At 40.4% G+C, this 27628-nt stretch overlaps 1 protein-coding gene across 1 annotated transcript in view; it reads right to left on the bottom strand.

Moving 5' to 3' along the window:
- CPA6 (carboxypeptidase A6) overlaps positions 1-27628 on the bottom strand; it is an 88701-nt gene that overhangs the window by 13098 nt on the left and 47975 nt on the right. The window contains exons 3-6 of the mRNA XM_042869489.1: positions 19014-19138; positions 15230-15344; positions 14046-14147; positions 13174-13278 (exon numbers count right to left, since the gene is read on the bottom strand). Coding sequence (XP_042725423.1) covers positions 13174-13278; positions 14046-14147; positions 15230-15344; positions 19014-19138 — 447 coding nt within the window. The remainder of the gene's footprint in view (positions 1-13173; positions 13279-14045; positions 14148-15229; positions 15345-19013; positions 19139-27628) is intronic.

The following is a 27628-nucleotide window of genomic DNA, read 5'->3' on the forward strand; positions in this document are numbered from 1 at the left end:
AAATACATCTGGATAATAGTAATGGTGTTCAGGGAACTTCAGCTATAGTAAAAAAGAGTAATTTCATCAAAACTGAAAGCAGTGGTTACTCAGAAATAATGATTATGAAAACAAAGGCTCTGTTTCATTGATGTTCTGCATGCCAAAAACATACTGAAGCAGGGCTGCTCTGTGTATTGCCACACACTTAAATCTTAGCAGGATTAAAAGCCTATAAGGTAAGCACGAATGTTAAACATGTCTGACTCTGTTACTGCAGTGAAAACTGAACGAAGGTGTGCTCCAAAATGGGACTCTAGGGAAATGAAACTTCTTTATCAGGCCTGTTTCAGGGAGAAGAAATTTGGTCAGGGAGGGAAAAAAGTCACCACACATCACTTCCTTGACTTTTTAAGGTTTTTCTTTTTTTTAGCCAGTGTTAACAAATACAGCTCAGCTTGTGTTTTTGTGATGAGCATTTATGTGACAGAGGCAATGGAACTGGCATATTGCTTGTACTTCTCACTATGTATGCTATTATTTCACTGCAAATTACATCTGTAATTATGCATTTTGTTACACTGGAGTGTTATATATAATGTACTGTAAACTAGAACGCTGGAAGAATGAACTCTACAAAACACTTTATAAAATAATTCCTTAAAATAACTACAGATAATTCATTAATTTAAGGCAATACATTCCTTAAAAATCACATGAACTGCCTTTGAAAAATTGAAATTTTGAAAAATTTTGAAAAATTGAAAAATTTCAGAACTTTTCCAAATCTGCAAAAAGTGACATAATGAAAACATTTTAATACCTTTTCATGTTTAATGTGTTTTAAATTCTGTGAAGGATATCTTTTTTCTTGTTAGATAAAAGAATCACCACTTAAAAACAAAAGAAAACAAAACAAAGCACAGACTGCAAAATGTTGAGCATCCTTTCATTTTTTAAAGCTACTCTGTATCATTTTAGTAGCTGCCATCATTGATGAAATACTATGAGAAACTTTGGTTTTACAGTTCCCAGCAATACTTTTCAAACTTTTATATCTTAAAATTGATCTAGAGCCAAACATATCAATCATCCAATTCTGTTCTTTAAAGCATATATGGTTTATCTTAATTTGGTTGACCTTTTTGAGTACCATCTCATTTAAAATATAATGGACCTGGTACAGCTTTCTTTTTCACAGAAAGCAAGAGTACAGGTACTATAAACTGGTATGAGATCACATCCTTGTTCCTGAAATTATTTTGTCCTTCACAGTACATTTATATCTGGCAATTTTATTTGATACACATAATAAGGCAACACAGGCTGCACAACCTTACCTCCCTTAGCTCGGAGGCCTGTGGCAACATGCCTTATGAGCACCAAGGTGTGCTGCTCCTGGAGCACAGCACACAGCTCATCGTTTGGAACGTGACTCTCAAATCTTCCAAATAATGATCATGAGGCCCTCCTAACAGTGTTGAAACATTTTCTCCTCACCGTGGCACAAGCAAAAGGAATATAAGCCATTAGTGAATTAACTGCATTGTAGTTTGCAGTGAGCTCTCAGAATACAAAGTGATGCTACTTCATAGAACTTGATTCTGCTTTCCCATCATGCAATCAATAGCAGCTTTGCTGCTGAATGTGCAGAGAGCAGGGCTGGCCCAATAAATGCTGAATAGAGTTATTAGTGAATGAACAGATGATGCAGGAACCCTGCCAACAACATGCAAGCAATCTGCCTGGGGGATGGGGGAAACGACTGGTGATTAATAGGAGGGGGCTCAATCATCTGGATCAGCAGAGAGTGGTGGTTGCTGATAGACCTGTGCCAGTTTAGGTTGGCTGAGGATCTGGTCCATATGAAATTTAATTCAGGGGATGAAGTAAACAAAACAGCCAAGGCAATAAAATGCAGGAGTTTAAAATGATTTAGGATACAGTTGTGCTTTTAATAAAGCAAGGGGATTTACTCAGAAGGACAAAGCAAGGAGACAGGATTGAGGAAAACTCTGAAACTGCGTGTGAGCTTAGTAACGATTTCCTGTTCCCCAATTAATTGTTATTAAATTGAAGGTAACAGTGAGCTTATGTTATTTCTGGTTTTGAATTTAACATTCATGCTGAATTAACCTGTTACTATTTTAGCACAGGAATTGGCTGTATTGCTGTTCTAACAGAAATCATATCAAACCACTCCTGATAAAGCAGGATGAGCTCTTCTACCCATTTAGGAAGTCATCAGTTAAAACATCCTTCTGGTGGTAATGTGCAATGTTTTACTATTCTCTGTACTTCTTACATTTTAGCAAGGCAATACTGTAATCCGCCATTCAGGCACTCATGGCCATTTTATCAGTTTGGCAAGTCAGTTGTTTTCTCCGTCTTTGTAGTTGGAAACAGTAGATCTTTTAATTTTTATTTTCCTTTTTACTACTAGTGCTATGCTTTGGCACTCAGATCACAGGCAGAGTAGAAAGCCCATTACTAAGGAGAAGACACAAATGAGTATCTAGAACCAAACATAGCAGAGTCCAACTTTAAAGGTCAAAGCTTGAATTGTGCCAGTAACCTGAAACAATTATTTGTTTGTTTCTTTGTTTATTTTAAAAAATATATATTTCTTCCTCTTTGGCAATATACAGAAAATATACTGCTAAGTGACGGGGGTGTTCTGGTAACGGGGGATGCTGAGAAGGCGGAGATACTGAATGCCTTCTTTGCTTCTGTTTTCAGTGAAAAAGCTCCCCCTCGGGAATCTGAGACCCTGGAAGTTAATGAGAGGATCTGGGGAATGGAAGACCTCCCTTCTGTCAGGGAAGAGGTGGTCCGGGAGCGCCTAGGCAACACCAATGTTCACAAATCCATGGGACCCGATGGGATTCATCCACGGGTGCTGAGGGAGCTGGCAGAGGTGATTGCTGAACCGCTTTCTGTCATCTTTGAGAGGTCTTGGAAGACGGGGGAGGTGCCTGAAGACTGGAAGATAGCCAACGTCACCCCGGTCTTCAAAAAAGGCAAGAAGGAAGACCCAGGCAATTATAGGCCAGTCAGTCTCACCTCTGTCCCTGGAAAGGTGATGGAACAGCTTGTACTGGATGTCATCTCCAGACAACTGGAAGAAGAGGAGGTTATCAGGAGTAGTCAGCACGGGTTCACAAGGGGGAGGTCGTGCTTGACCAACCTGGTAGCCTTCTATGATGTTGTCTCTGGCTGGGTGGATAGGGGGAGAGCAGTGGATGTAGTCTACCTTGATTTCAGCAAGGCATTTGATACTGTCCCCCACGACATCCTTATAACAAAGCTGAGGAAGTGTGGGATAGATGAGTGGACAGTGAGGTGGGTTAAGAACTGGCTGACTGGCAGAGCACAGAGGGTTGTTGTTGGCGGTGCAGAGTCTTGTTGGAGGCCTGTAACCAGCGGTGTTCCTCAGGGGTCTGTGCTGGGTCCAGTCTTGTTCAACACCTTCATCAATGACCTTGATGAGGGGATAATGGCCACCCTCAGCAAGTTTGCTGATGATACGAAGTTGGGAGGATTGGCTGACATGCCTGAAGGCTGTGCTGCCATTCAGCAAGACCTGGATAGGCTGGAGAGCTGGGCAGAAAAAAACTGGATGAGGTTTAACAAAAGCAAGTGTAGAGTCTTGCATCTGGGGAGGAATAATTGCATGCACCAGTACAGGTTGGGGGATGACCTGCTGGAGGGGAGCTCTGCGGAGAGGGACCTGGGTGTCCTGGTGGATGACAGGTTGGCCATGAGCCAGCAGTGTGCCCTTGTGGCCAAAAAGGCCAATGGCTTACTGGGGTGCATTAAAAAGAGCGTGGCCAGCAGGTCAAAGGAGGTGATCCTCCCCCTCTACTCTGCCCTGGTAAGACCTCATCTGGAGTACTGCGTCCAGTTCTGGGCTCCCCAGTACAAAAAAGACAGGGATCTCTTGGAAAGAGTCCAGCGGAGGGCCACGAAGATGGTGAAGGGCCTGGAGCATCTCTCCTATGAGGAAAGGCTGAGTGAACTGGGTCTGTTCAGCCTTGAGAAAAGGAGACTGAGAGGGGACCTGATCCAGGTCTATAAATATCTAAGGTGTGGGGGGCAGAATGGCGAGGCCAGCCTGTTTTCAGTGGTGAGTGGAGACAGAACAAGGGGAAACGGCTGGAAACTGCAGCATAGGAAGTTCCGCACAAACATGCGCAAGAACTTCTTTACAGTGAGGTGACGGAGCACTGGAACAGGCTGCCCAGGGAGGTGGTGGAGTCTCCTTCTCTGGAGATGTTCAAGACCTGCCTGGATGCCTACCTGTGCGACCTGCTGTAGGGAACCTGCTTTGGCAGGGGGGTTGGACACGATGATCTCTGGAGGTCCCTTCCAACCCCTAAAATTCTGTGATTCTGTGATTCTGTGATATAGCTAACAGGAGGAATCCAGAAACAACAAAGAAATTTAATGGTGTGCTGCAACTACTCTGCAGAACTCAGAAGAGAGCTCACTGAAAAGTTTACAAAACAGAAGGACCTGCAGGATACCAAGAGCTTGTTTATGCCTCTACTTAAGGATGGAAATGGAGATTACACTGAAACAGAAAAGAGGCAGAGGGACAAGAATATGACTGACATGTTAAAGAATGTCCCAGTGTGAACTGGACCACTCTAGCAAAAGCAGCATCTTGTGCGAAGAAGCCAGACATGATTATGCAGATCTTAGTGAAATTTAAAGATACAACTTCTTGGTTCAACATCATCACTCAGGAGTGGACTGCTAAAATATAATGCAGGATTTCTTCCCCAGGACAAGTAATACGTTAGAACAAAAATGTGAGTGATCTTCATGCACTGAAGAAGAACACACCCAGCAGCACAAAGGCCTTCACCAGCAGTGTCATTGGAAAGTCCCTACCGCAACACAAGGCAGCTTTAGTTACCTTTATTTTATCAAGATGTATTCACACTGTGAAAAATGAATAGCTGCAAGCACAAGAAAAGTAATTTTTGCCTTCCTACGATCATGAATAGTTAGGAAGTTGTAGCTGAATAACTGAAATTGCAGAAAGGAAATAATACAATATATAAGGGTGTTTTTTTTTTTTTCCTTTTGGAAAAGGAAAACCAGAAATATCTTCTTTTTTTTCCTTTTTCTTTCTTTTTTTTTTTTTTTTTTTTTTTTTTTTTTTTTTTTTTTTTTTTTTTTGCTATCATGAAATTGTTACATCATAGGAAAGGACCTTATCTTAACAACAGTAATGTTGAGTAGAACTTGGGGAAAATCCACTATGTGCCAAATGAAAAGGAAGCAACACTGCATAGCACAGAACTAGTTTGCTACAGCTGTTTTTAAAACAATGCATCACATGCCTCGTTGTGGTGATACAATGGTATTGCACTCCATCTTTTTTGGCATTGGCTTAGGTTTTATCCATTAAAAAAAACCGACACCAAAACATCACAACTGAAGGCCCAGTCTTGTTGGCAGTGTTCACTGCTGCTTTATTTTCCTACCCCTCAGAACTGGTGAACTGTTTTCAGTAGCACGGATGTCTTGGAGAGATGCAGAAACTCAGTGGGATGCAAGATGGCTGCTGAAATGAGGTTCAAAACTGAACCAGCTGTGGAGTGGAGGGGGGTTGCTGAGTAGCAGCAGAACCTAGACATAGATAGGTGTGACTATGGCATGGAAACTTCAAATGGCAGGGACAGTATTTGGAAGAAGAAAAAAAACAACCTATGGATAAAACAGATTCTGCATTTGCACTAGTGGCTCTTGCTGTTGAGAGGCTGATGAATGAAGTACTGAAGAAAGAGGCTGAAAGAGGAGAACTCTCTGATAGAGCAAAAACAAACAGCATTTCAGGCAGAAGTTCCTGACAGAAAAGAATGAGCTAAAGATAAGTAAGGTTGAGTGTTTCAAATATAGATGCTGCTGGATGAAACAGATGGATTTTTCCCCCAGATAATGGATATACAGGGAGTACTCAGAGAAGATGATATTTCTTTTCTTAGGTTAGACAGCTAAAAAGACAGCTGGGGAAACTGTAGTCTGGCAAATAATGAAAATTAAGCTCCAAAAATTGTATTACATTTATACTGAAAAAACCTGTCAGAGTATTTGCAGAGAGATCCATCACCAGGTGACTGGGCCTTCACAGGTGCAGAGCCCCATCCTCACCAAGTCACTACCACTCACACATAGGCAGGGAGCTGTGAGGGGACGAGATAAAGCCTGTAGAGCCTTCTGGTCTTCAGGAGGGAACTGAAAACTGATGAGCAGGAGGAAAGCCCAGAGGATACTTCATAGACAAAGCAGGTATGGTGGTTTAATGAGCAACAAAAAAAAAAAAATCAAATCAGGCCAACATCAGCTGAAGAGCTGTAGCTGAAGGGAAAAGACCTTGGAAAGAAGGAGCACATCCTGGTAAAGGGTGAAGGAAAAAAAGCTGCAGGTGCAGTATTTGTTTTGGCCTTGCATGCCTCTGATTCACTTTGGGATATTTCAGAAGCTCTTCAGATTTCTGAGAGCCGATACTCAAAGATACGCTAAGATCAGAGGTCCCCAGGTCAGGAGTGGCATAAATAAATGTATGCCACACAGGGAGGCAGTCAAGTCTATACTTGCATTCCTGCAAAAATTTCTGCCTAGAAAACTCGAAAAAAATTGAGATGGAAAGTATATCATGGGGAGGGTGAACTAAGTACGTGATCTCAAAGAGTCCCTAAATAAAGGTGTAGTGAGCATTCTTTAAATGAACTCTGAAATCTTGGACTGTGGGGAATGTGCCATTTCATCTGTACCTTCAAAGACTTCAGTCTGTTGAGAAATGATAGACCAAGTATTTAATCTTCAACAAACACTGATGTGTTGCTTCATATAACACACTTACAGAGCCCTGAGATCAGGATGTTTTTCACACACTTTAGAAACAGGTGTCTGAATCTCATCATCACCAGAGAGAAAGGCAGCATTTGAGACTCTGGTACTTATGGAAAGCAAAGGAAAATAAATCTCCTGAATCCTAAAACCTTACCCTATTTTACGTAAAACCTTATTTTGATGTAGTTCAGCAGTACCCGAAATGATTGAGAAGGTGAGGCTGATTCCTAACAGTGAACATCAACACTGGGCTGATGAACTGAGTGCTGCTCTGATTGTTGATGCAGTATCCCACAGGTGTTTTGTCCATCAGGACACAGACTGAGGAATTTTGCAGAATGAGCTTGAATGTTAAACTGGCTTTCAGCAGTTCTTAAAGCAGGAAAAGTTACAGCTTTATGGCCTTTTAACCACGCAGTCTGCCCAGCACTGAAAAATAACCAGAGCTCTTTAAAAGTCATGCTGTCATCATGGTCTCCTTCTTAGACCTGCATCTGGTCACACAGTTGTCTTTTTTTGGTTCTATATATGTATGCCCTATTATTTTAGGTATCCTGCCTTCACAATCAAGCACTTCATAAACATTCCTGGGGAAGAATCTGATGCTTCAAACCATGCAAAATTCCTGGTAAAAACTGGTCTCTGGAGCCTGGTCCACAGGTCTAATGGCTGCCTAATTGGCAGTATCCATCCCACAAGATTTCTGATAAATCAGTCTCAAACTTAGCATTGTGCAGGCAGGTGTCGTCATTTTGCATCTTGGACAGTCTCTGTGTCTCTCTTAGCTCATTACTATGAAGTGAAAAGATGGGATTCAGGCCTGGTTTTGGGAGCAATTAATATCAATGTCAGCACTTTAAAAAACTCTCCCCCCTCCGTTTAATTTTTCTTTCTGAGGCTGCCTGTTTTGCTTCCTGGCTGCACTATGAAGTATAGACACATCGTGGTGGATAATTTGGAAACTCATACAATTGGGATCATAGGAAACACACATTTCAGAATTTGGACTTTCAGCCATGCATCTCACAAACTGAAGTATATGGAACATACTGATTCTTTTTTTTTCAGATTTGAGATTCTTCTGAGATAAGACAACTATCATGGCCTATATTTAAGGGGCAAGATGAGCAGGGATTCAGAGACGTCCATTTGGACAGCTCCTTCTTAGAGAACATTTGGATGGAGGTGAGAGCTGTTGTGGGTGTCTGAGCAAAGTCAGTGCCTGAACTAAACTTTATCAAGAAACATTGATATGGTCCAGAAAAGGCAGAAGTAATTCTGAACGTTTTCTCAGCAAAGATCTAAGGCATTGGCTAGATTCTGTCCCAGAGGAGGGAGTCAGTAACATAGCTAAACCTGGTAAAGAATGCACAATACTCTCACTTTAAAGAAATGTGGGTATGTGCAATGCAATATAAGCTGGCACGTATTCAAAGAATAACAACATTACTCTGAGACACGCCCACAGATTTTAAACATTTCAAAAAAGTAAGAGCCTAGGCAGTCTATGAAAGAGAAAGCCTTAATTCGCATATGAAATGCAGACCTGTTGAATCAAGACAAGATGACGGGCGTCCATTTTTTTCCTGAAAAGGATATATTCTTGAGAATTAGAGAAAATGATGACGGTAGAGAGTGGTGTACTTCCAAAATACGAGACTACTTGTGCTTTCATGGGAAGTCTTGATAAGGCCACTCCCTTAGGGGAACATACTTTATCTCAACAGACTTTATCTTTCTACTTGTCATTGGATTCTAAATAAAGGTACAATCTGTTTTTTTTTTTTTATTCTTGAACATTTTTCATTACATTCCTTGAATTTTCTATTTTTTTAGCCTTTAAATACAAAATCTCCAACAGATACAAAGAATAGTGCACCTTAAAGTTGCATCTCTTGTATTTTGTTTTCTGAAAATGTTGTGTGAGTGGCATTTCAAGGTTATACGTCATTGGAAAGGATCAAATGGCAGCATTTGTTAGAGTGAAGAGAGTCAAACCAGATGTAATGTGAATCCTCATCTGCTTCCACTAAACTGAAATAGAATCTAGTTTTGATGTTAATTTGAAGAGCAGCCTGTGAAACATATTTCAAAATTTCAAAACAATGGTAAAATTCCGAATCTGAGATCTGGATAATTTGATATCTGAATTTTACTTCTCCTGAAATAGCTGCTCACTCAGTGAAGCAAATTTAAATGCTCTTTGTTAACACATACATATATTTAATGTACTTCATTAGAAAGTCAGTGGATATTGCTTCTTAAATTCCACAAAGGGCTCTTTTGGTCTAATATGTTATATATGATAATTACAGGCTCCATTAGACTCGTGTATCCTTGCAGGCTGCCTTCAGAGTAGTCCACATGTAACCAGTTCCATTTCCTTTCTCAGTTCCTTTTGCTTTCCTATACTCCACTCCCAGGGACTTTTTTTCTGGTCCTTTTCACAGAGTAAGGCTTAAAGTTGCTGGGATTCCACTGTAACCTGTATCTGTAGCAAGTATCTATTGCCAAGTTTTCCACTACAGTACCAACACAGGCACTTCTCTGTGGATCTTTATCTGATACCTAAAGTGTGCACAGGAGTCCCATTTCTTGACTTGAAATGCAGTGACCAGTGGTTAGGGTTTGTCAGAGGTCACCACTTTTGCTAATTCCTGTAGAACGTCTGATTATCTGTAGCTGAGAGACTAAAGGCATTTAAGAGATGCCTTCTACAGAAACAAACAGTGAAGTTCTTATTAATACCAGACCTACATGATACAGAGCCAAGGTTAGAGCTCATGCTGGAGTAGATTACAGTTTTTAAAAAAGTGAACAAAAAACCCACCCCAAACCCAAACAATGGTCTTTGCTCTCCTTTTGTTTGTTTCAAAAGACAGTGAGGTTTGGTTTTGTACTTCACAGTTGCATTAGCACATACTGCAAAACTCTTTCCTGTGTTCTTTCTCTTTTTAATCTTAAGCCTCTCATTCTAGATCTTTCTCTCTCTTTCCTTCATCTGTTCTTTTTCTCTAACTAGTGTATTTGCTTGAATCCAGAATAAACTCAAGTAGCAGGCAGCCTCTTGCCTTCCCAGTCTGTGGCCCCAAATGCTCATTTCCCAAGTCTACTCTGCCTTGGTCTGCTTTGCATTTTCATATAGATAGGAGTCAGGATGTGCTTGGCTGAGCATCTCCTGATGCTTTAGAGAAAGTGGGATGCTTCTGCCTGTAACCCAACAAGCCACTAAAAACCAACTGCCCAATGGCACCTCCACCCTACAGAGGTAGGTGATATATCCCACGCTCACAGAAAATGGGCTGGCACCCTGAACCTGCTGCTTTCAGGAGCACAAGGAATATAGCAGGGGCTCCCAAGCTGGCTGGGCTAAGTCTTGAGCTTGAATGTACATTCATATGCAGAGGCTGTTTTCTAAGCTAAATCTCGTGGAAAGTTTTATGGTAAACTGGAGTATGGATTCCCCAGGAGGTGAATTATGTCTTGAATCCCACAGACCTGCCAGTTAGGTCAAGAGGTTTCCTATGTACAAAATGACTTTGAAATTAAAGTCAAGTGCTTCAGTGCTTCAGTGTAAGCAATCATATGTTTTTCCTTAGCTTATGGTTGCCAGGGCCCTGAGGGCTGCCCCAGCTCATGCTGGTCCTGTCCACCCCAAGGCTCCCCAATCCTGCCCAGGGCCTCATTAATCCCCTGGGGCCATCACCACAACAAACTCACAGCAGGGGTGATCCCCACTTCTCACAGCCCAGTCCTGCTGGCCATGGACCCCACTAAGCCAGGCCCACTTGCAGACCCATTTCCCAGCCTGGTCTTGGCATTGCCTGGGGCTTCTGTCTGGGATGGTGGGAAGGGATGGGCTTTCGGGTCCCCAGTGCCCCCAGCTATGGCCCACAGGGTACCTATGGCCCCTCAGTAGTCTGACAGTAGCAATAGAAACAAGTGGCACAGGCTACATGTTGAAGTGAAAGCAAGGTAGCATTTTCAGATTGCCTGCACAATACAATAATACAGTATACGCTGCTCCTGCTAGAAAAAAAGCTAACATCACATAAATCCAATTTCTCCTTTTGCTTGCCTTAAATCAATGAGCTCATGTTGCTATTCCTTAGAGTCAACAGACATGCCTGGAAAAACTGGTTTCCAAGAGGACTGCCCTTTCTCAGAACTGCACATAGGCACAAGGGAAGATGGAAAGTGCTGCTGGGCTGCTGAGATGCTTATGGGAGGGAGTTTGCCAGAGAAACAGAATTACGGAGTCTGAAGCACAAAGAGACCTTCAGTTTTCCCAGAGTTCATTCTCAAAATGCCTAATCCGTTTGAGAAAAGCATTATCCTAACGTTATCAATCTAATTTTCTTGTCCCTCCCACCCTCCCTGCCACTTTAATACAATGAATCTACAAGCACAATTCTTATTCAGATACTGGATTGCAATATTGTTCTAACAATTCTTAATCCAGATGCTGGATAGAAATATTGCTCTAACAAAAGAAGAAAATGTCTGTCATTGGTGAAAAAAGGCAATGCATGACCAAGATGTGCAGAACTGTACATTCTTGTAGTCTCAAGTAACTCTTCAGTTCTGTAAAATCTTTCTTTAATCTAGGAAAATGCCTTTATACAGTTAGTGAAATATTCCTACTAGCAAGCTACTCTCTGAAGATCTCAAATAACAGCCAGAAGGTTTTCCACATACACATGCACAGGCCATATTCTTCCATAAGCTCTACAGAGAAATCTCACAATTTTTACCTGACTGTCACATTGTAGTACTTTATGTTAAAATCCCCATAAGGAAGATGTACTTGAGCAGAAGGCTTTCCCACAAATGTCTGTCTGTTCCAAACCTCTCCTTGCTTTCCTGCAACCTGTTCTCCTGGGAAGGAGAGCTGCTCAGAAATACTTGCAAGTTTGTTCACCCTCACAATAACAACAGTCCTAATAAGAAGGCACATTATCATTGCATACAACTTTGGAAAGCAACTTCTGGATTTGGTTTAGCCTGTCCATGCACCAGCAGCCTAAATTATAGTGGCCTCGTTATTTCAGTACTTGCTGTGCATGCTGCTGCTGTGACTTCTGGTAATAAGATCATCTTAGCTATCTCTGTAGTAAAGACACAGTCTCAATTCATTAGGATGTGAGGTTGGACCAGATGATCTCCGAGGTCCCTTCAACCAAGGCTTTTTATGATTCTTTTCTATGATCCTAGAGTATTCATGATAAGGAAATTTAATCTCAAGAAGTAACTTACAGGGTCAGGATTTTTTGCTGAATGAAGACATCCCAGAAAATAAAGGCAGATACTTTAAGTCAGAATTGTGGAATTCACAGCGGAAAGGTGAAAGAGAAGTGAGGTGAGTGAGAGAGAAAGTGAAAAAAGTGAGAACTGTGTTCGTAGAAAGGACATTGCAAATAAAGATTCTGCATCACATATTTTGTATAAAAAAAACTGTATGCAAAAATACTCAAATTACATCTGCTGTTTTTTTTTGTTTGTTTGTTTTGTTTGTTTGTTTTTGAAGCCCTATTTGACTTCTGTAAATTTCATTAAAGAATAGTCTACACTATGCAGCTTATATTATCTTCAGCAAAATTTTTTTGGCTAAGGCAAAATGTCAAAATCCTGCAAACATATCATGCAGCTGAAATGAATCCCAAATCAGAAGAGATTAAGAGTCAATGTTAAATAAATACATAAAGAACATCGCATGAGTAGAATGCAAAATTGCAAGTGCTTTGATTTCCCTGAGCATTTGAAAAATGGCAGGGGGATGGATATGAAGGTTAGATTTTGGATATGAAAGAGAAAAGGAGTATAAATCTGATAACACAGAATCAAAGAAACACTGGAGGAATCACATGATACTCAGAGAACATTTTAGGTGACATTTGTATACAATTTTAGCTCTCTATTCCTATAGAATTATGCAAAAGAGAATTTTTTATTTATTTATTTATTTTAAATTTCAGTCCTTAAAGCAATAGGATTGCTGAACTCATTTGAGTCAGTATGCTGGCACTGATTTACCTGGACAATTACCAGAATTACATTTTTAGGTCTTGCAATAAAATCCTGCTTCACATCTCTGCCAATGTACGTCTGGCATATTTTTGTCCTGTGCCCAACTGTGCCTGGCTGTCACTATCAGCTTAATTTACCAACCACCTCATGTTCCACAAATACTAATTAAAAACAACAACAAAAAAATAGCAGTAAAGTAATAGCTATGGTTCATACTGGTACTTTGCTGGATTGGCTATAGCAAATAAGCAGTGTTTATTGAACTGAAGGACTGCATGGCTCTAAATCATTTAAAATACTTACTTCTTTCACGAACCACTGGCAAAAGGCAGGGCCAATCCACTCTCTTGCATGAATCCCGCAGTCTATCCAGACAGCTTTCTTGTAAGGTCGTGATCTTTTACCTAGCTTGAAGTTTGAATATTCACAGACTTATCAATAGATCTTATGACATTAGTGAGACACAGTAATATGAAGATAACAGACTATTGATGATATGCAGGTATGGCCAAGATAGTGAACCTGATCTATGGAAAAACAAACAAACAAGCAAAACATTACAGGAAAAGTGAGATCTATTCTTTGTCAAGGAAGGAAATTCTTAACTATCACATGGAACAGGCTGAGGAGAAACAATGCTGCAGGAACACCTTAATGGAGAAACAAATTTTAGGAACTCTTCAACAGTGGATAAAAATTATATTGAAAGTAACTTGTTTAGTACTGTGTTAACACCTTGTCATTCTGTCATCCTAATATTTTGAGTTGAAAGCACACAGTCCTGGACTTTTGTCAATAGCCAAACCAGGTGTGTGTGTGGCATGTGCTGAGAAGGGATCCAGAACCCTCTGGGGTCCCTCTCTGGCATAACTGCTTTACAGATTGGCCACAAAACTTTCCAGCTTCCTTAAATCCAAACCCTGCTAATGGTACCTGCTGTGTGCTAGGTGCATGCATATCAATCCAAGTGAATAGGACAGGGCTTTTAATTTTCCAGCCTAAAACAATTCTTTTTTTTTTGGTTCATTTAAGGCCAAGTTCAGAGATACACTTAGGACTTGGCAACTCATCCTTTAGGAAACCCTGGTAAATTGCATCTCTGGTGCACCTGATATAAGTAACCATCTGCCACTGATCACAGAAAGTAGCCTGATTAACAAGCACTTAATCTTTACCTTAAGTACAAACAGTGGTCTTCCTTCATAGGATTTTCCAACAGAGAACATATGAACAAGATCTGAATGAGTTTTATTCAGATAATACATCCATTCCTCGATCTGCAAATACAGAAATAAAATCGTTGCTTCAATCTTCGCACATCATGGGAAGTAGCTGTAACTCATTAAATAACCTCAGCTCCCAGTCCTCAGTCCTCAGAATCTTTTTGGATTTTCTTGTAGTTTTTATTTTTGTCTTATTTGTTTTGTCCTTGTTTTCATACTTGAATTACAATTGGGCTCCCATATTTATATTGCCAGAGGCTAAAAGCAGCCTGTACGCTTTTTTTTTTCCTTTTCTTTTTCTCCCCATTTTAGTATTGGAATGCATTAGCTGTTCACCAAGAATCTGGGGATGAAGCTGATCAGGTGCTCCCATTAAATATAAAGAATAGATGGAAGGAGGCCCACATCCGCTTGCCAAGACACGGGATGGTAAATAGATTCAGTAAGCAAGGAGCACCTGTGGGAGTCAGCATTATTAGTGTTTCACAGGCACCAGATTTCACTGAGGCACAGCAGCTGTGTGCTCAGTTCAGCGTCTTTTGGTGCATGCTGAAACTGTGTGAATACACCAAAATCAATAGACTACTTACCAGCTATCTTTCAGGCTAGCATCTTATACATGAGTTTGTACTGAAACGTTTTTAAGGCTTTGGATGCCTCATGCAAATGCTTCAACATTTGCTCATATTGCTTACTTAACTTAGTGAGAGCAGTTGCTTACTGAACTCTCTTAATACATCAGAATCATAGAGTCATAGAATCCTTAATGTTGAAAGGGACCTTTAAAGGTCATCTAGTCCTTCTCCCCTGAATGAACAGGGACACGCACAGCTACCAGGTTGCCCAGGGCCTGATCCAACCTTGCCTTGAATATCTCCGGGGACAGGGCATTAAAAAGTCGATTTTAAAATCAAAACTCAGAAGCTGTCAGAGACAGTTACATGTAAATATATGCCTTGAATACAAATACATAACAATATACACATGTATTTTAAGAAGGCACCTATTTCTGAAGAGGCATTTAGCACACTTTTGAAGATAGCCAAGCAACTATTGCTTCTACAGAGACTGAAACTTCAGCCTCATTGAAGACAGAGGTGTAGCAGATACGAGGTGCAATATGAATTTCCACGTACTTCTTCCAGGGAATGATATACTTCGTAGTTATATGCAGGTAGAGACCTTCGATGCCTAGATGCCCTCTGTTCTGTTTGGTTTTCTATTGCTTTCTGTAGATCTGATATGAGAATCCTAGGTGAAATAAAAGATAGAGCTTATTCTGAGCAGCCAGTAGAACACACACTCTAAAGCAGAAAAACAGTAACATTTAGAAGAAATACACAGGAGCTAAAACATCCTGATGCTACATCATCTGTTATATCATGACACTACAGTGCTTCAGGCTTATTTGAATATATGCTGTCACATAAATAGCCTTCTTGCTTTGAATTGTAACAGTGCCTTCAAAAAACACAATGAACTTCTTAAGAGAAAAAAGCAGAATGATGTAAATAATGCAGCCAATGTGAAGAAGAAGCCACTTTCATTTGTTCATGGATCAGCATTTGTTGTCATCTTTTATAATCTAGTTATATGTAACTATGTGTCTTCAAACTTTGATTTGAAAACCATAAAATCATATTTTCAGGCTTAGAATAAGACATGCATACATTTTCTCATGAGCGTTGTACCAGCATGAAACACTACATATACCTGTAAGTTGCAGAGGCAAAAATAGAGACTTTGACAGCATTATTCTGCGAATTGCAACAAATGACAGCAAAGAAAGGGTCTTAAATATGGTTTGTTGTTTGCATTTATCTACTTTGCAAAAGTGGTCTGCCAGTTATTTCAAAATAACTTGTGAAAAACATGGAACAGCATTAAGTTAGTGTAACAAATATGCAAATACACCTGCATAATTAGTGGGAGGGTCTTTGCTTTAAGAGTGAAAGGCAGAAAAGGCTGAACATTTTCCTGTTTTATTGCAAAACTAAATAATGATGCACATCTAAAAGTATAGTATAGAAAATATCTAAAAATAGAGGGTGGATTGTCTGTCACACAGCAGCAGAAGCTGGGAATACTGTCATTAACAGCAACAGTGATATCTGTAAAACTGAGGGCGCTGCTGGCATTACCACGACCTTTGGAATGAACTCCTAGAGCATGGCAGTGTGTGATTGCTATACCACTTATTCATCGTTCCTGTAAAATGATGCTCACACCCGGCCTTTTAAAATCTTATAGGCATTAGTTCTATGATCAGAAAGAGATGGAAAGAACCTGCATTCAATTAGCTCCAAAATAAACAGCATAGCAGATCCTCAAAGACAATCAAATTATAGAATCATAGAATGGTTTGGGTTGGAAGGGTCCTTTAAAATCTCCTTTAATCCCCTGCTACAGTCAGGGAAACCTCCCTCTAGACCAGCTTGCTCAACGTCCCATCCAGCCTGGCCTTGAATGCTTCCAGGGATGGGCCATGCACAACCTCACTGGGCAACCTGCTCCAGTGTCTCACTGCTCTCACAATAAAGAATTTCTTCCTAATATCTAGTGTAGGTTTCTATCTGCATACAAAGCAAAGGTTATTGACATTCTTAAAATGTCACAGGGAAGTAACTACATAATTAGGAATTACGCTGTTCTACATCATTTTTATTAAGCAAACTAAGGACTTATAGTTTTGACTTACTAACTGCCATACACTTACAAGACCAGTCTGGTAAAACACTAGAACTTGTAATTAGATTAAAACAGTGGTTTTATTCAAATCATTAGAACATCTAATATGTTAAAGCAATGCTCGCCTGCTGTGCTGACTTCCAATTAATGTCAGCACTTGCCAGGATCGAGCTCTGTTTGCTTTTACAATGCTAGATTCAATTTCACAGCTCCCAAATGTCTGTGTGTCTGTACTCCAAATAGTCTTTATTTACTTTTAAACAATTGTGTACTGTGTGCTTACAACATCCAGAGGCTCTTAATTTCCTGAGAATTGAACACAACCTAAATGTCAGAGAACTAAAAATTTAGACAATTCGGTGCTGCAAATGTTCACCTGATACCTGCCTTATTTATAGCCATCTTGTTCATAGAATCATCGAATATTAAGGTTGGAAAAGACCACTAAGATCATCTAGAGCAACCGTCAACTTATCACCACCATACCACTAACCATGACCCTCAGTGCCACATCTACATGGTTCTTGAACACCAAGACCACCACCATGGGCAGCCTGTTCCAATGCCTCATTTTTTCTTAATATCCAACCTGAATCTACCCTGGAGCAACTTGAGGCCATTATCTCTCATCCTATTTCACCCTGTTGTCATAGAGTCAAGCACTGGGACAGACGGCCTGTCTTTCAGGCCAAGGCTGTTCATCCTCTTCATTATTAGATCTGCTTAATGCTTCCTGTCTTTAGGCACTGGCTGTCCACCCCAGCAGCCTGCCTCCAGCTTCAGCCTACACCTGCTGCTCCTCTCCTGACAAATCCTCCTGGAAGCTCTCACTGAGGCACAGATATCAGGGGTCAAGTCAGGACGAGCACATGCACAGCATCCAGGACTTTCCAGGGATTGAAGCTGCGCATCCAATGTCTGGAAACAAGCAAATGTCTCCAAATGGGCAGCAGGGAGATGAAGGGGAAGAGCAAAGATACAGCCTGACCCTAGCAAAATGCTGCCCAGCTTCCTCAAGGGCACATACCTCATGTACACCAAGTGTCACAGAGGCCCTTTAGAAAGTGAAAGTAGTGTAATTCCTGTGTTTGTAACATAGTACAATTTTAGGTGAACTGCCAAGACCCCTAGCTCTAGTAGTTCTTATCTTTTCATGCTCTCTTTTGCAACCTACATAAAGTTCTCCAAGTATGATGGGTATTTTTGACACATAGTTGTCCTTCTGTCATATCATTTATGGGGTTTACTGTGAGCAGGAACAGATGTGAATGCAGCTGCTGGAGCACCGTAATTAAGGGGCTTCTTGTTGTAAGCACAGGAAAACAATTACAGAAACCATTATCTTCTTTTTTAAATGTAAACAACCCTGAAGCAGTGTAAAACCCACATGAAAGTAACTCTGACCTTCAGCTACTGGGCCTGTGTAAATAATTACCTTATGTCTGTTTTCATATTTCTAAAATGACGAATTAGTAAGAGACTGGGGGTGTAATAAAAATGTAATTTTGATACCAGCACATATAACATACAATAAGCTTTGTGCCATTCTCTTCTCACTGAGAAATAAGTATAAATAGCCTCATGTAGGGCTTTATTCAGCAAATGCTGGTGTGAATACAAATAACTCATCAGCTGAGTACCCGGGTACTTCCGCACTGCACTTGAAAAGGCTTTAATGACAAGATCATCACTCGTGTCTAGTGTATCAAATTGATAAATACGTTTCACAAGTACACTTTAAAAACAGTCTTGAATGCTTTTAAGAAACACTGTAAATGATGTGTGATCCTGAACACGTATTTGTTCCATAGGACTTGAAATGGGTCACTAGGAATGGAGTGTTATATGACAGAACTAGTATGTCCCTCTATAATTCATGAATGCTTACCTCCTCATTTACAGCACACTGTAAACAAGCCTGGCTCCTGCTGAACACAGGGAGAGGCAAAGCAGACTGCAGAATAAGTAATTACCCGTTCTCAATCACAGACGTGATTTCCTATACTTTGAAAACACATAAGCTTGACTCCAAAGGAGGACATTTAATTAAAACTGCCTTCCCGTGGGAGATTTTCTGTTCTTCCATTAAAATGGTTGTTTTCTTGGCAATGTCTATCTGCCTGCCAGTCTAGTTGCTATGTAGAACATATTTTCAAGCGTACTTGGTGTGGTAGATCTGCCTGGGAGGCCAAATCTCTGCAGAGATACACAGAAAGTGAAACACAGGCTTACGTGTAGTGGATGTTGGCTTGCTGGAGGTAAGGTAGCAGACTTCGGGACGTGTTCTGTGGCACATGCACATCGATGACCGTACCTTCAGAGATGTGGAAGGTGCTGCTGGGCTGCCACAAGTCCACCTGTAGTGCAGGAACCAACCTGTAATTCATATGTATTCAGTGTAGGTGGGGAAATCCAGGAGATGGGACACTTGAAGCTATGCAGGCAAACACTCTAGGCATAATATAGACAATAAAATCATATTAACTAGTTCTGCTGAACATCTGTGGGGAATGGAGCAAGTTTTGAGGAAAGATTGCCTCCAGCTTGCCAAAATTCTCATGGTAGATTCTCCAATGGGAAAAAAAAATGACCTCAGGGACTCAATGCCTCCTCAAATGGCTCAAAACAAAATCCACCTCCAAATTCTTGCACCTCAACAGACCACTGTATGTTCCCTTTGTTTTTCTTCCTGTGGAGTCCATGATCGTTTTTTAAATTTGTTTTACAAAGTGTTCACTTTATGTGTTCACTAGAGCACTAAAAGATGTGAACACTCAGGAGAGGTAGAAAGTATCACATATACCAGTGTTGTTTGCAAAGTGTGCCCATTTTATTCTTGACAATAAATAGATCAGAGCTCAGTAACATAAAGCCATCAGTGTTCTGAAGGAAACTGTGATCTAATCAGTAATTTTAAAGAAAGTGACAAAATGATAGGACTGATACAGTGAAATGTTCACAATCTTTAAAAAAACATGCTAGTTACTAACTGATAGCACAGTTACTGTGGAATCTACACTTGAACATACCTAAGGTTTTACTTTCTTCTGTTGAAAAATATGAAATACACTTGGAAATTTTAGCCCAGAACATGAAATATTTAGCACATCTTGCCTGGTCTTGCTACAAAACTTGGAGAAGAGAGTACACTCCTGAAGAGAGGGTTAGTTCCAGCCATGTCTCAGGTGGTAGTAAGAATATTCTGTCAAGAAGGCATCTGACCTGATACTGCCTCTCAAGCAGGAGCATCTTCAGCCCAGTTTAATGCAATTAAATGTCCACTACATTGTAAGGAAAAGATTGAAACACAGCAGCAGCCTCTTCTATTCCTTCCAAAACCTCTCTCTTCTTCATGCTGGTGCAATATGGTCTATAGATCTATCCGATCTTGCCAGGTGGGCGCAGCATCTTTTGCAGTCCAAAACCAGGACTGGCAAAGTTCTTGAGGATGGTGAAGCTGACAGCAGCTATGGCAGATGGTCAGTAGAAACTGAACTCATGAATTAAATGGTGCTAAATGTAACTTATAAATAAAGATCCTCTCACTGTGCTAACACCTTATGTTTGTTAGTCTATCCATCATTTCTATTTTGATTAATTATAGTCATTCAGTGAATTTCCCCCTTAATTCAATAAAGTTTATCTTAAACATGGTAATTAGGAGTGTATATTTGAGATTTTCTAAGATTCTAAGATTTTTTCTTAAAAGCACACAGCACAGAGGGTAAAAACCCCATTGCTCTTGGAGTAATAGCCTATCAATCAGCTATGTGTGAACCATCTTTATAAAAATAGCAACACATTTTTATATGCAAACTAAATGCAACTGAAGTGTTTCCTGATATCTACACATACAAATCTGGAAATAAAAATTACAAATATTAAGAAAAAAAAGACAATTGAGATACACCTGAAACTTGTCTGTGTTCTTGATAGTTACTCAGGACTCATTTTGTGGGGTTTCTTCACTATCATGGAGGGGATAAGCCAACAACTATTCACATCATTGCTCATAACATCATGGAGCTTTTTCATTTCTGAGGTATTCTAGCTGTCCTTCAGATTACTGGCTACAAGGGAATATAAAAACCAGAACCAGTTACTTAGTTGATGAAATCAGCAGTGCATTGCATGCCTGAATCTGGTGGTGAAAACAGTATTTCATTACTAACATTGTCCTGGAAGTGAGACAAAAACATCCCATTTTTAGAATGCAAGCCACTCCTCTTTGACCCAGTTCCCTATTAGGACAGTTTGCTTTCATCTGACTCTCCCTTCGTATGCTTTGCAATGTAAACAAAGTATTGAGCACTCATCTGGGAGATGTTACCTGCGCTATTCAGAGCACCACTTCAATTGCTTTTGTTCTGTAAAACATATAACAAGAAACACATTTCTCCAACAGACATTTTATGTTGCAACTTCCAACTTGTCCTTGACATGGCATGGAGACCATGCATGAAAACAAGATACACAGAAGATGGATTGAAAAGCAGGTATGTCAGAACTGAGCATATCCAATCATCTTTTACTTACTGTCAGTTTTAGGAGACCTCGTCATTGCATCCCCAGTGGGTACTAAGGGCTCTATTGCAGTCATCACTCTTCTTTCAGCATCATTCCTCCATCAAGAGTGCCTCGTATTTCAATTCTGTGTTAGCATATGGCTAGCAAATGGTGTTCTTCTGTTCTTGAACTATCTACGACAGTATGTTGTTGTCCCCACACATTACGCATTACCTATTACATAGTATTTTGGATGTGTACCAGCTAGTGCTAACAGACATGTATTTTCTCATGGGTGGTGGGATTTGCTGGGTCCTGAGAAGATTCTTCAACAACCAGAACAAGCAGATGCAGAAAGCCTACTGAACTGTCTGAACATGCAGCCAAATATTTGAACATCAAAATTTACCTGGCATCTTGAGAAGAAGAGATGCAAGTTAGAGTATGTCTTCAACCCTAGATATTCTCATTTCATTTGACTGGGACCTTCCAACAGTCTTGTTTCCAAGTCCTCTCCTATCTGTCATGAGTTGCACTTGGAGAGTTGGAGGTTTCAATCCTGCCCAGGTGGGGATTTTCAGCAGGATCAGACTTGGAACCTGCTGCTGCGCTCAGTGTGACTCTGAGTGCTCGTTCTCAGGCTCAGTGGTGACTCTGCAGATGCCCACTGAACGCTCTTTCCCAGAATCTCATTGGAGGCGTGAGTGTCACCTTCTATGAACATTTGTAAAAGCATATAGAGAGAAACCTATTCCCAGAGGTTTTTAAATAGTTACTGATTTATTTAACAAAGAAAATACGACACATTATTAACTGTGACTACATAGTAGGTACTCTTTATTAACTTCATATCCTTTTTCCAATGTTACTCATCCCATAGAAGTCGCAAGGATTCATTTTATGCTAAGGAAAGACAGTGCTCCTTGGGTTTCATATAGGTAGTTTCTTTTTAACCTGAGGTGTTAAGGATAGCTCAACAGTGTAAATGTATTAGCTTTTAGCTGGACAACTTCCAAACTGCAGAAGCCCTGAACCCATTAGCCACGTCTTTAGCTCAGCATAACAAAGAAAAGTCAACACCAGCAAAAGGGACAAATATTTGTAGAAGATTTGGGTGCTGAGCTAAGAGAATTCAGAATTTCTTCCAGAACTAAAAATTATGCAAATAATTTTCCAATAAGACAAATATTTTCTCACTGTAATCCTATCTGTCATAAATAGTGTGCAAATCTTCACTGCTCTGCTGAGACAGAAACCAGAGCAGGGAGCTTTTTCATTACTAATTCCATGTTTCCCTCCAACTACTTCTGTGTCTGTGGAAGGGGAACCCAAGAAGAAAGCAGTCTCCTTATTCTTCCCCACAAACATGACTGCATTGATCCCACACTCCTTTTTTCCCTTTAAGTCACTGAAAGAACTCCCCGACTTCTTCAGATCACAGAACTTAGTATAATAGAAAGTAGTGGATAGTAAAATAAAAAAAACCTAATGCTTTGTATTTAAAGCCATTTTCCTGGGCAGCAGCCTCCAGTTTTCTTCACTACTTGTTCATAATTTTTTAAAATTTTCTTAGTTTCTTCTTTCATTTAGTATGTAAGGACAATGCCTGGTGCTCTCAATTGATTTGTTATCATGTGTAGATCAGAAAAGCTGACTGATGCATGTCATTGAAACTAACTACGGTAATTGCCATAATTCACATCTACTATTTGGATAAAAGTGTTTACATGATTTTGTCTCTGTTGTACCTCACAAAGATAGCAATTTTGTTACACTTTTATTACATAGCAACTACAGTTATTGAACTTATTAAGTTGTATAGAGCAAAACGGGTGCCAAAGCAGACCTTAACATCACTATGGAATCTACTTCTAGATGTATTGTTACATTAGATGTGTTCTAAATGTAAGGTTCAGAATACAATTCCTGTTATGATGCCACCAGCTCACATGGCTTTCAATTTCTGATCCTCCTGTGAAAGGGAATTTACAGTCAGTAATGCAAGTATTAATGCTGTCAGGGTGTATAGGTTTTGCATTCGCATCCGTATGTATAGACGTAAACACCCTAAACAGTGCTGAAACTCATTAGATACATTTTCAGTTAAAATACCATAGTAGAAAATAGAGAATAGAATTGGAAACTGCTCTAGCTTCACAAATGTTGTCAGAAGTCTTACTATCAAAGCTTGATCACATAACACATAAGAAATGGAGTCACGCACATGTGAATACACATGGACATATACGGTGTGCAACAGAATGACATTTTAAACTTCTTCTGGTATACTTGCAAAGAATGAATGAAAGGAGAATGAGTCCTGTTGAATCTGATGTAGGCAGATAATTATAATTGTGCTCTAGTTCACCTGAAAAAACTGCAACTACTCCTCTGTAAATGTAGTCACCCTTACGGATATTTTCAGGATCAAGAATTATTTCATGCCCACATGCCCCTGCCAATTAAGGAACTTTACTGACAGTCCTGACTGCAAATCTCCTTCGGCTTCCCTTTACATGCAACAAACAAGCAAGAGATTCTTTATGCTTTCTAGAAGGACTTACAGGGTAGTCCTGGATGCTGGTGCAAAGTAATTTAAGTTTCTGATTTAGCACACTAGACATTTAATTGGCTCTAACTTTTCAGTATTTATTTGCTTTTGAGTGAGGCTGCTAAGAATAATAAATCGAGATTGATTCACTGAATTGCAGCAGTCATAATACTGGCAGTAAAAGACTGGGAACAGCCTTTTACTGAGAGGTCTTTTACTGAGTCTTGAGGTCTTGCGTTTTGCAGGTATTTCTGAAAGTATAACACAGTAAAGATCTTGCTATTCCATTCACACTGATATAATTTTACCCAGGACACCACACTGCATAAAAGAACTTGTTGGTTGTTCCTCAAGAGAGTCACTGAGTAAAACACATGGCACAACTATTTGGTAATTGAATGCTTGTTCCCACAAGTACAGATGCCAATGGGCTAAGAAGATTTGAAAGATGTGAAGCATCCTTTAGCAGACTCATAAAAAAAGCAGCAACAAACAAAGCAACCCAAACTCTCTTTTGTTTCTTATTAAACTATTTATGGCTTGGTTCATTCTGTAGTTGCTGCTGCACTGAGTGAGAACTGGAGTAATGAGCCCTGGGCTGGTCCTGCTCCTACTGAAGCAGTGGGAGCTGGGCGATGACTTTGTTGATCTTGGACTCAAGGTTCCTCATCAGTTAAAGGGAAAGCAGATTTCTCCCACCTCAGAAAGTCCAGGCTTCCTGTATCATATGTGAACTCGTGTGCGTACTCGTTATACCTGGGCTCTCTGCTTTTGTCTTCAATCTCCTGCTAAAGTTTTCTTGGAACAGTACTTTCCTTCTGAGCCTGGAAAGTAGTTTTATAGACCCTTGTTCTGATATATTGATATAACCCCATGATGGTCCATCTGTATCTGAAACCTTCTGTGCGTATCTGACTACCGTGTAAGTCAGATTAAAATTGACTAAAGCATCTGGTTGTGTAAGTACAAGATGTTCGTAATATATCCAAAGTAAAATGAGCAAAGCCCTGGCTACTGAGCTTATTCTGCCCTTCTGCAGGGCACGAATGGCTTCATTTAGGCTGCAATGCGTTCTTACTGCATTTTCAGATGAACTTTTGCTCTCTGAAGTCTTTTTCAGCATTTGCATTTGGAGCTGCAAATGATCAGATTTACAGCCAACTGATCTTTTTGCCCCATATTTCTGATTCCCTGAACTGCAATGACAGGATCAATTCAGGAATTACAATGGATAAGCAGCTGCTAGAGAGGCTAGAAAACAATTGGAAGGAGCTGTGGCTTCAAGACCTGCTTGGCTGGCTCCTCCCAGTGTTGAAGAAGTGCTTGGCTGCGCCCAGGAATTTCTTTTGTAAAACCTACTGAAGAATGAGTGGTCTGACTCTATTATGCCAGGAATGTTCACAGAGCAGTAGCTTCTTTGCTGCTTATACAAACAACACCAATTCCAGTCAGGCATATGTGATTAAATGTGCTCATAGACCACTGGTAGAGTAGAAGTTATCAGTCAAGGCTTGAATAAAGAGGCAATTCAAAAATAATGCTTATGAAAGAAAATTCTGGAGCAGATAAACCAAATCTGTGGGTTCTGAGAACCTGAGCAAATCTGTTTCTTTGCAAAGCAGTTTGGAATGTGACATTTGTTTCTGTCAGTCAAGTCCAACAGATTTAAAACCATGAAAAAGTTCATAAATCAGCATTAGTCTTCTCAGATGGTGTCCTAAACAAGAAAGAGCTAGAGACAAGGGGCAGTCAGTGGAGATGATATGAGGCAGAGGGGCAGGGGATGGATGAGAAGAGCCCTGCAGGACAGAGATTGGGCAGTTCTGTGATACTGTGGTCATTCCATCTCATCATAAACATTTATCTTTCTTTGTTAACGACTGTAACAACTTGCAAATGGTTAGGATGAAAAGAATGAATCTGAAAAATAGCATTACTGAGTCAGAAGTAAAGTTTTGTGTCGTATCAGTAAAATGAGATAGCAGCAAAGGATTGCAGCAGGATAGGATTTTAGATCAGTGCCTATGATTGTATCAGAGCAGCCATCAGTTCAGGAGCCATGACAGTGATCAATAATTAGAAAGAAAGAACTCCGTGTGTATGAACTTGAGTTGTTAAAAATTTTGTTGCATTTTAGTCCATTTCAACCGAATGCAAACCTGCCTTAAAACTGCTATGCAATGTTCTTACGTGAAAGCTGGAGGAGGAGCTCCACCACCATTCATCCCTACCATACTCACCATTGTATCCACCCCAGTGGTCTCAGACACAGGCACTGCACAAGAGGTGTTTAAGGATGTGCAGTGGTGCTGGTAGTGGGAAGCCTGGTTACTCTGCTCTTACTTCCCCAGAGAAACTGAAAGAAACTTGATGCAGGAAGGTACCGGAGACAAGGGATGCTGCTGACTCGTGGCATCTCCCCCTTCTGCAGAGCAGTGGCTTCCAGCTGCCGCTGCCTTCATCACTGGGTGAAAACCAGAAACTGAGACCTTCTGCCTTAAACGATGGCAGGCTCCTTACCTGCTTTGTTTCTTAGGAGCTCAGGCACATATTGCATTAAGAAGCAGTACTTGCAGATGTGGCAATGATTGAGGTGCCTAAGAACTTCCTGACAAACTGCTCTGAGATGATGGCACTGTGTCCACAGAGCGGGGGCTGCAGGGGGAGTGCAGGGCCCCACTGCGCCTGGATGGGTCAGAGCCACCTCCTGCTGCTTTGCGGGCTGGATGGCAGCCAGCACGACCCAGTGCATTTATGCTTTCTTTTTGCTTTGATACCGTGGATGAGTTTGTTTGAGTTAATTTGTTGAATTCAAAGAAATTTAAACAACTTTACAGAACTCACAGCAGGCAAATTTTCTACTGTAAGGCAGGCTATTTTTAATGGCAGTTCAGGTCTGCAAGCTATGATCGCCCATTGGGGAAAAAAAGCAACATTTTGTCACGTACAAGTTAATTGAAGTACGCTATGAAATCATCAATTTATAATAATGATTAATAACAAAGCACTGTGGGCAATGGAGCTACAGAGCAAAACTAATTTGTGGAAATTACTCAGCAAGTGATTATGACTAATGTGATTTGCCTTTGGGCAACTCATGAACCAAAAGTTAAACGTGTGGAATGACATTAACCATTATTCATTCAGTATAGACAATGGCATTTGTACTGTAGCAGAGCCTATTTACTCCAGGCAAGTTTAAGGGATTTATTATAATAAGCGTTACATGGATTTTATTTGTTTATTTATTCATTTGGAGGAGGGAGGGAGGGGGGCAAATATCTATCCTGAGAAGCTCCAAATACCAAGGTTAAAAAGTCTGAAAGGATTACACCAGTCTGAGTTAGCCTTTTAGTTCACATACTGGGAGCACAACAGTGCTGTTTGTGATCAAACATTTTCATGTGGACTGAAGTCTTTGAGTATCCACGCAGCCTCTGCTGCAGGTTTTGTCGCTCGCACAATGGCTAGCCTGTCATTACTGCCCAAGTTAATCAGTGAGGGCACATTTTAAGATATTTCAAGCACACTAAGACGTGGCCAATTCCAAGATCATCCTTCAAGGAACACTCAGTGTAGGTTTCTATAAATGCACATTTAAGAAAAGACTCCTTTTGTGCTTGACACTCTCCTCAAAAGCGGTGGAGGTTGCAGCCTGCTGGCTTCTATGGCATTGGGTGCAGCATGGCATCCCCGCCTCTTCCCTGACTTCCCTGGTGTTTCTTTCTTTTCCCCAGATCAGGTGAGGCAAATGACAGATAGTTCATTCTAGAAGGATAAAAAAGATTGG

This window comes from Lagopus leucura, unplaced genomic scaffold (genome assembly GCF_019238085.1).
Source record: "Lagopus leucura isolate 7727_CA_CO unplaced genomic scaffold, USGS_WTPT01 Super-Scaffold_100002, whole genome shotgun sequence".
NCBI lineage: Eukaryota > Metazoa > Chordata > Aves > Galliformes > Phasianidae > Lagopus > Lagopus leucura.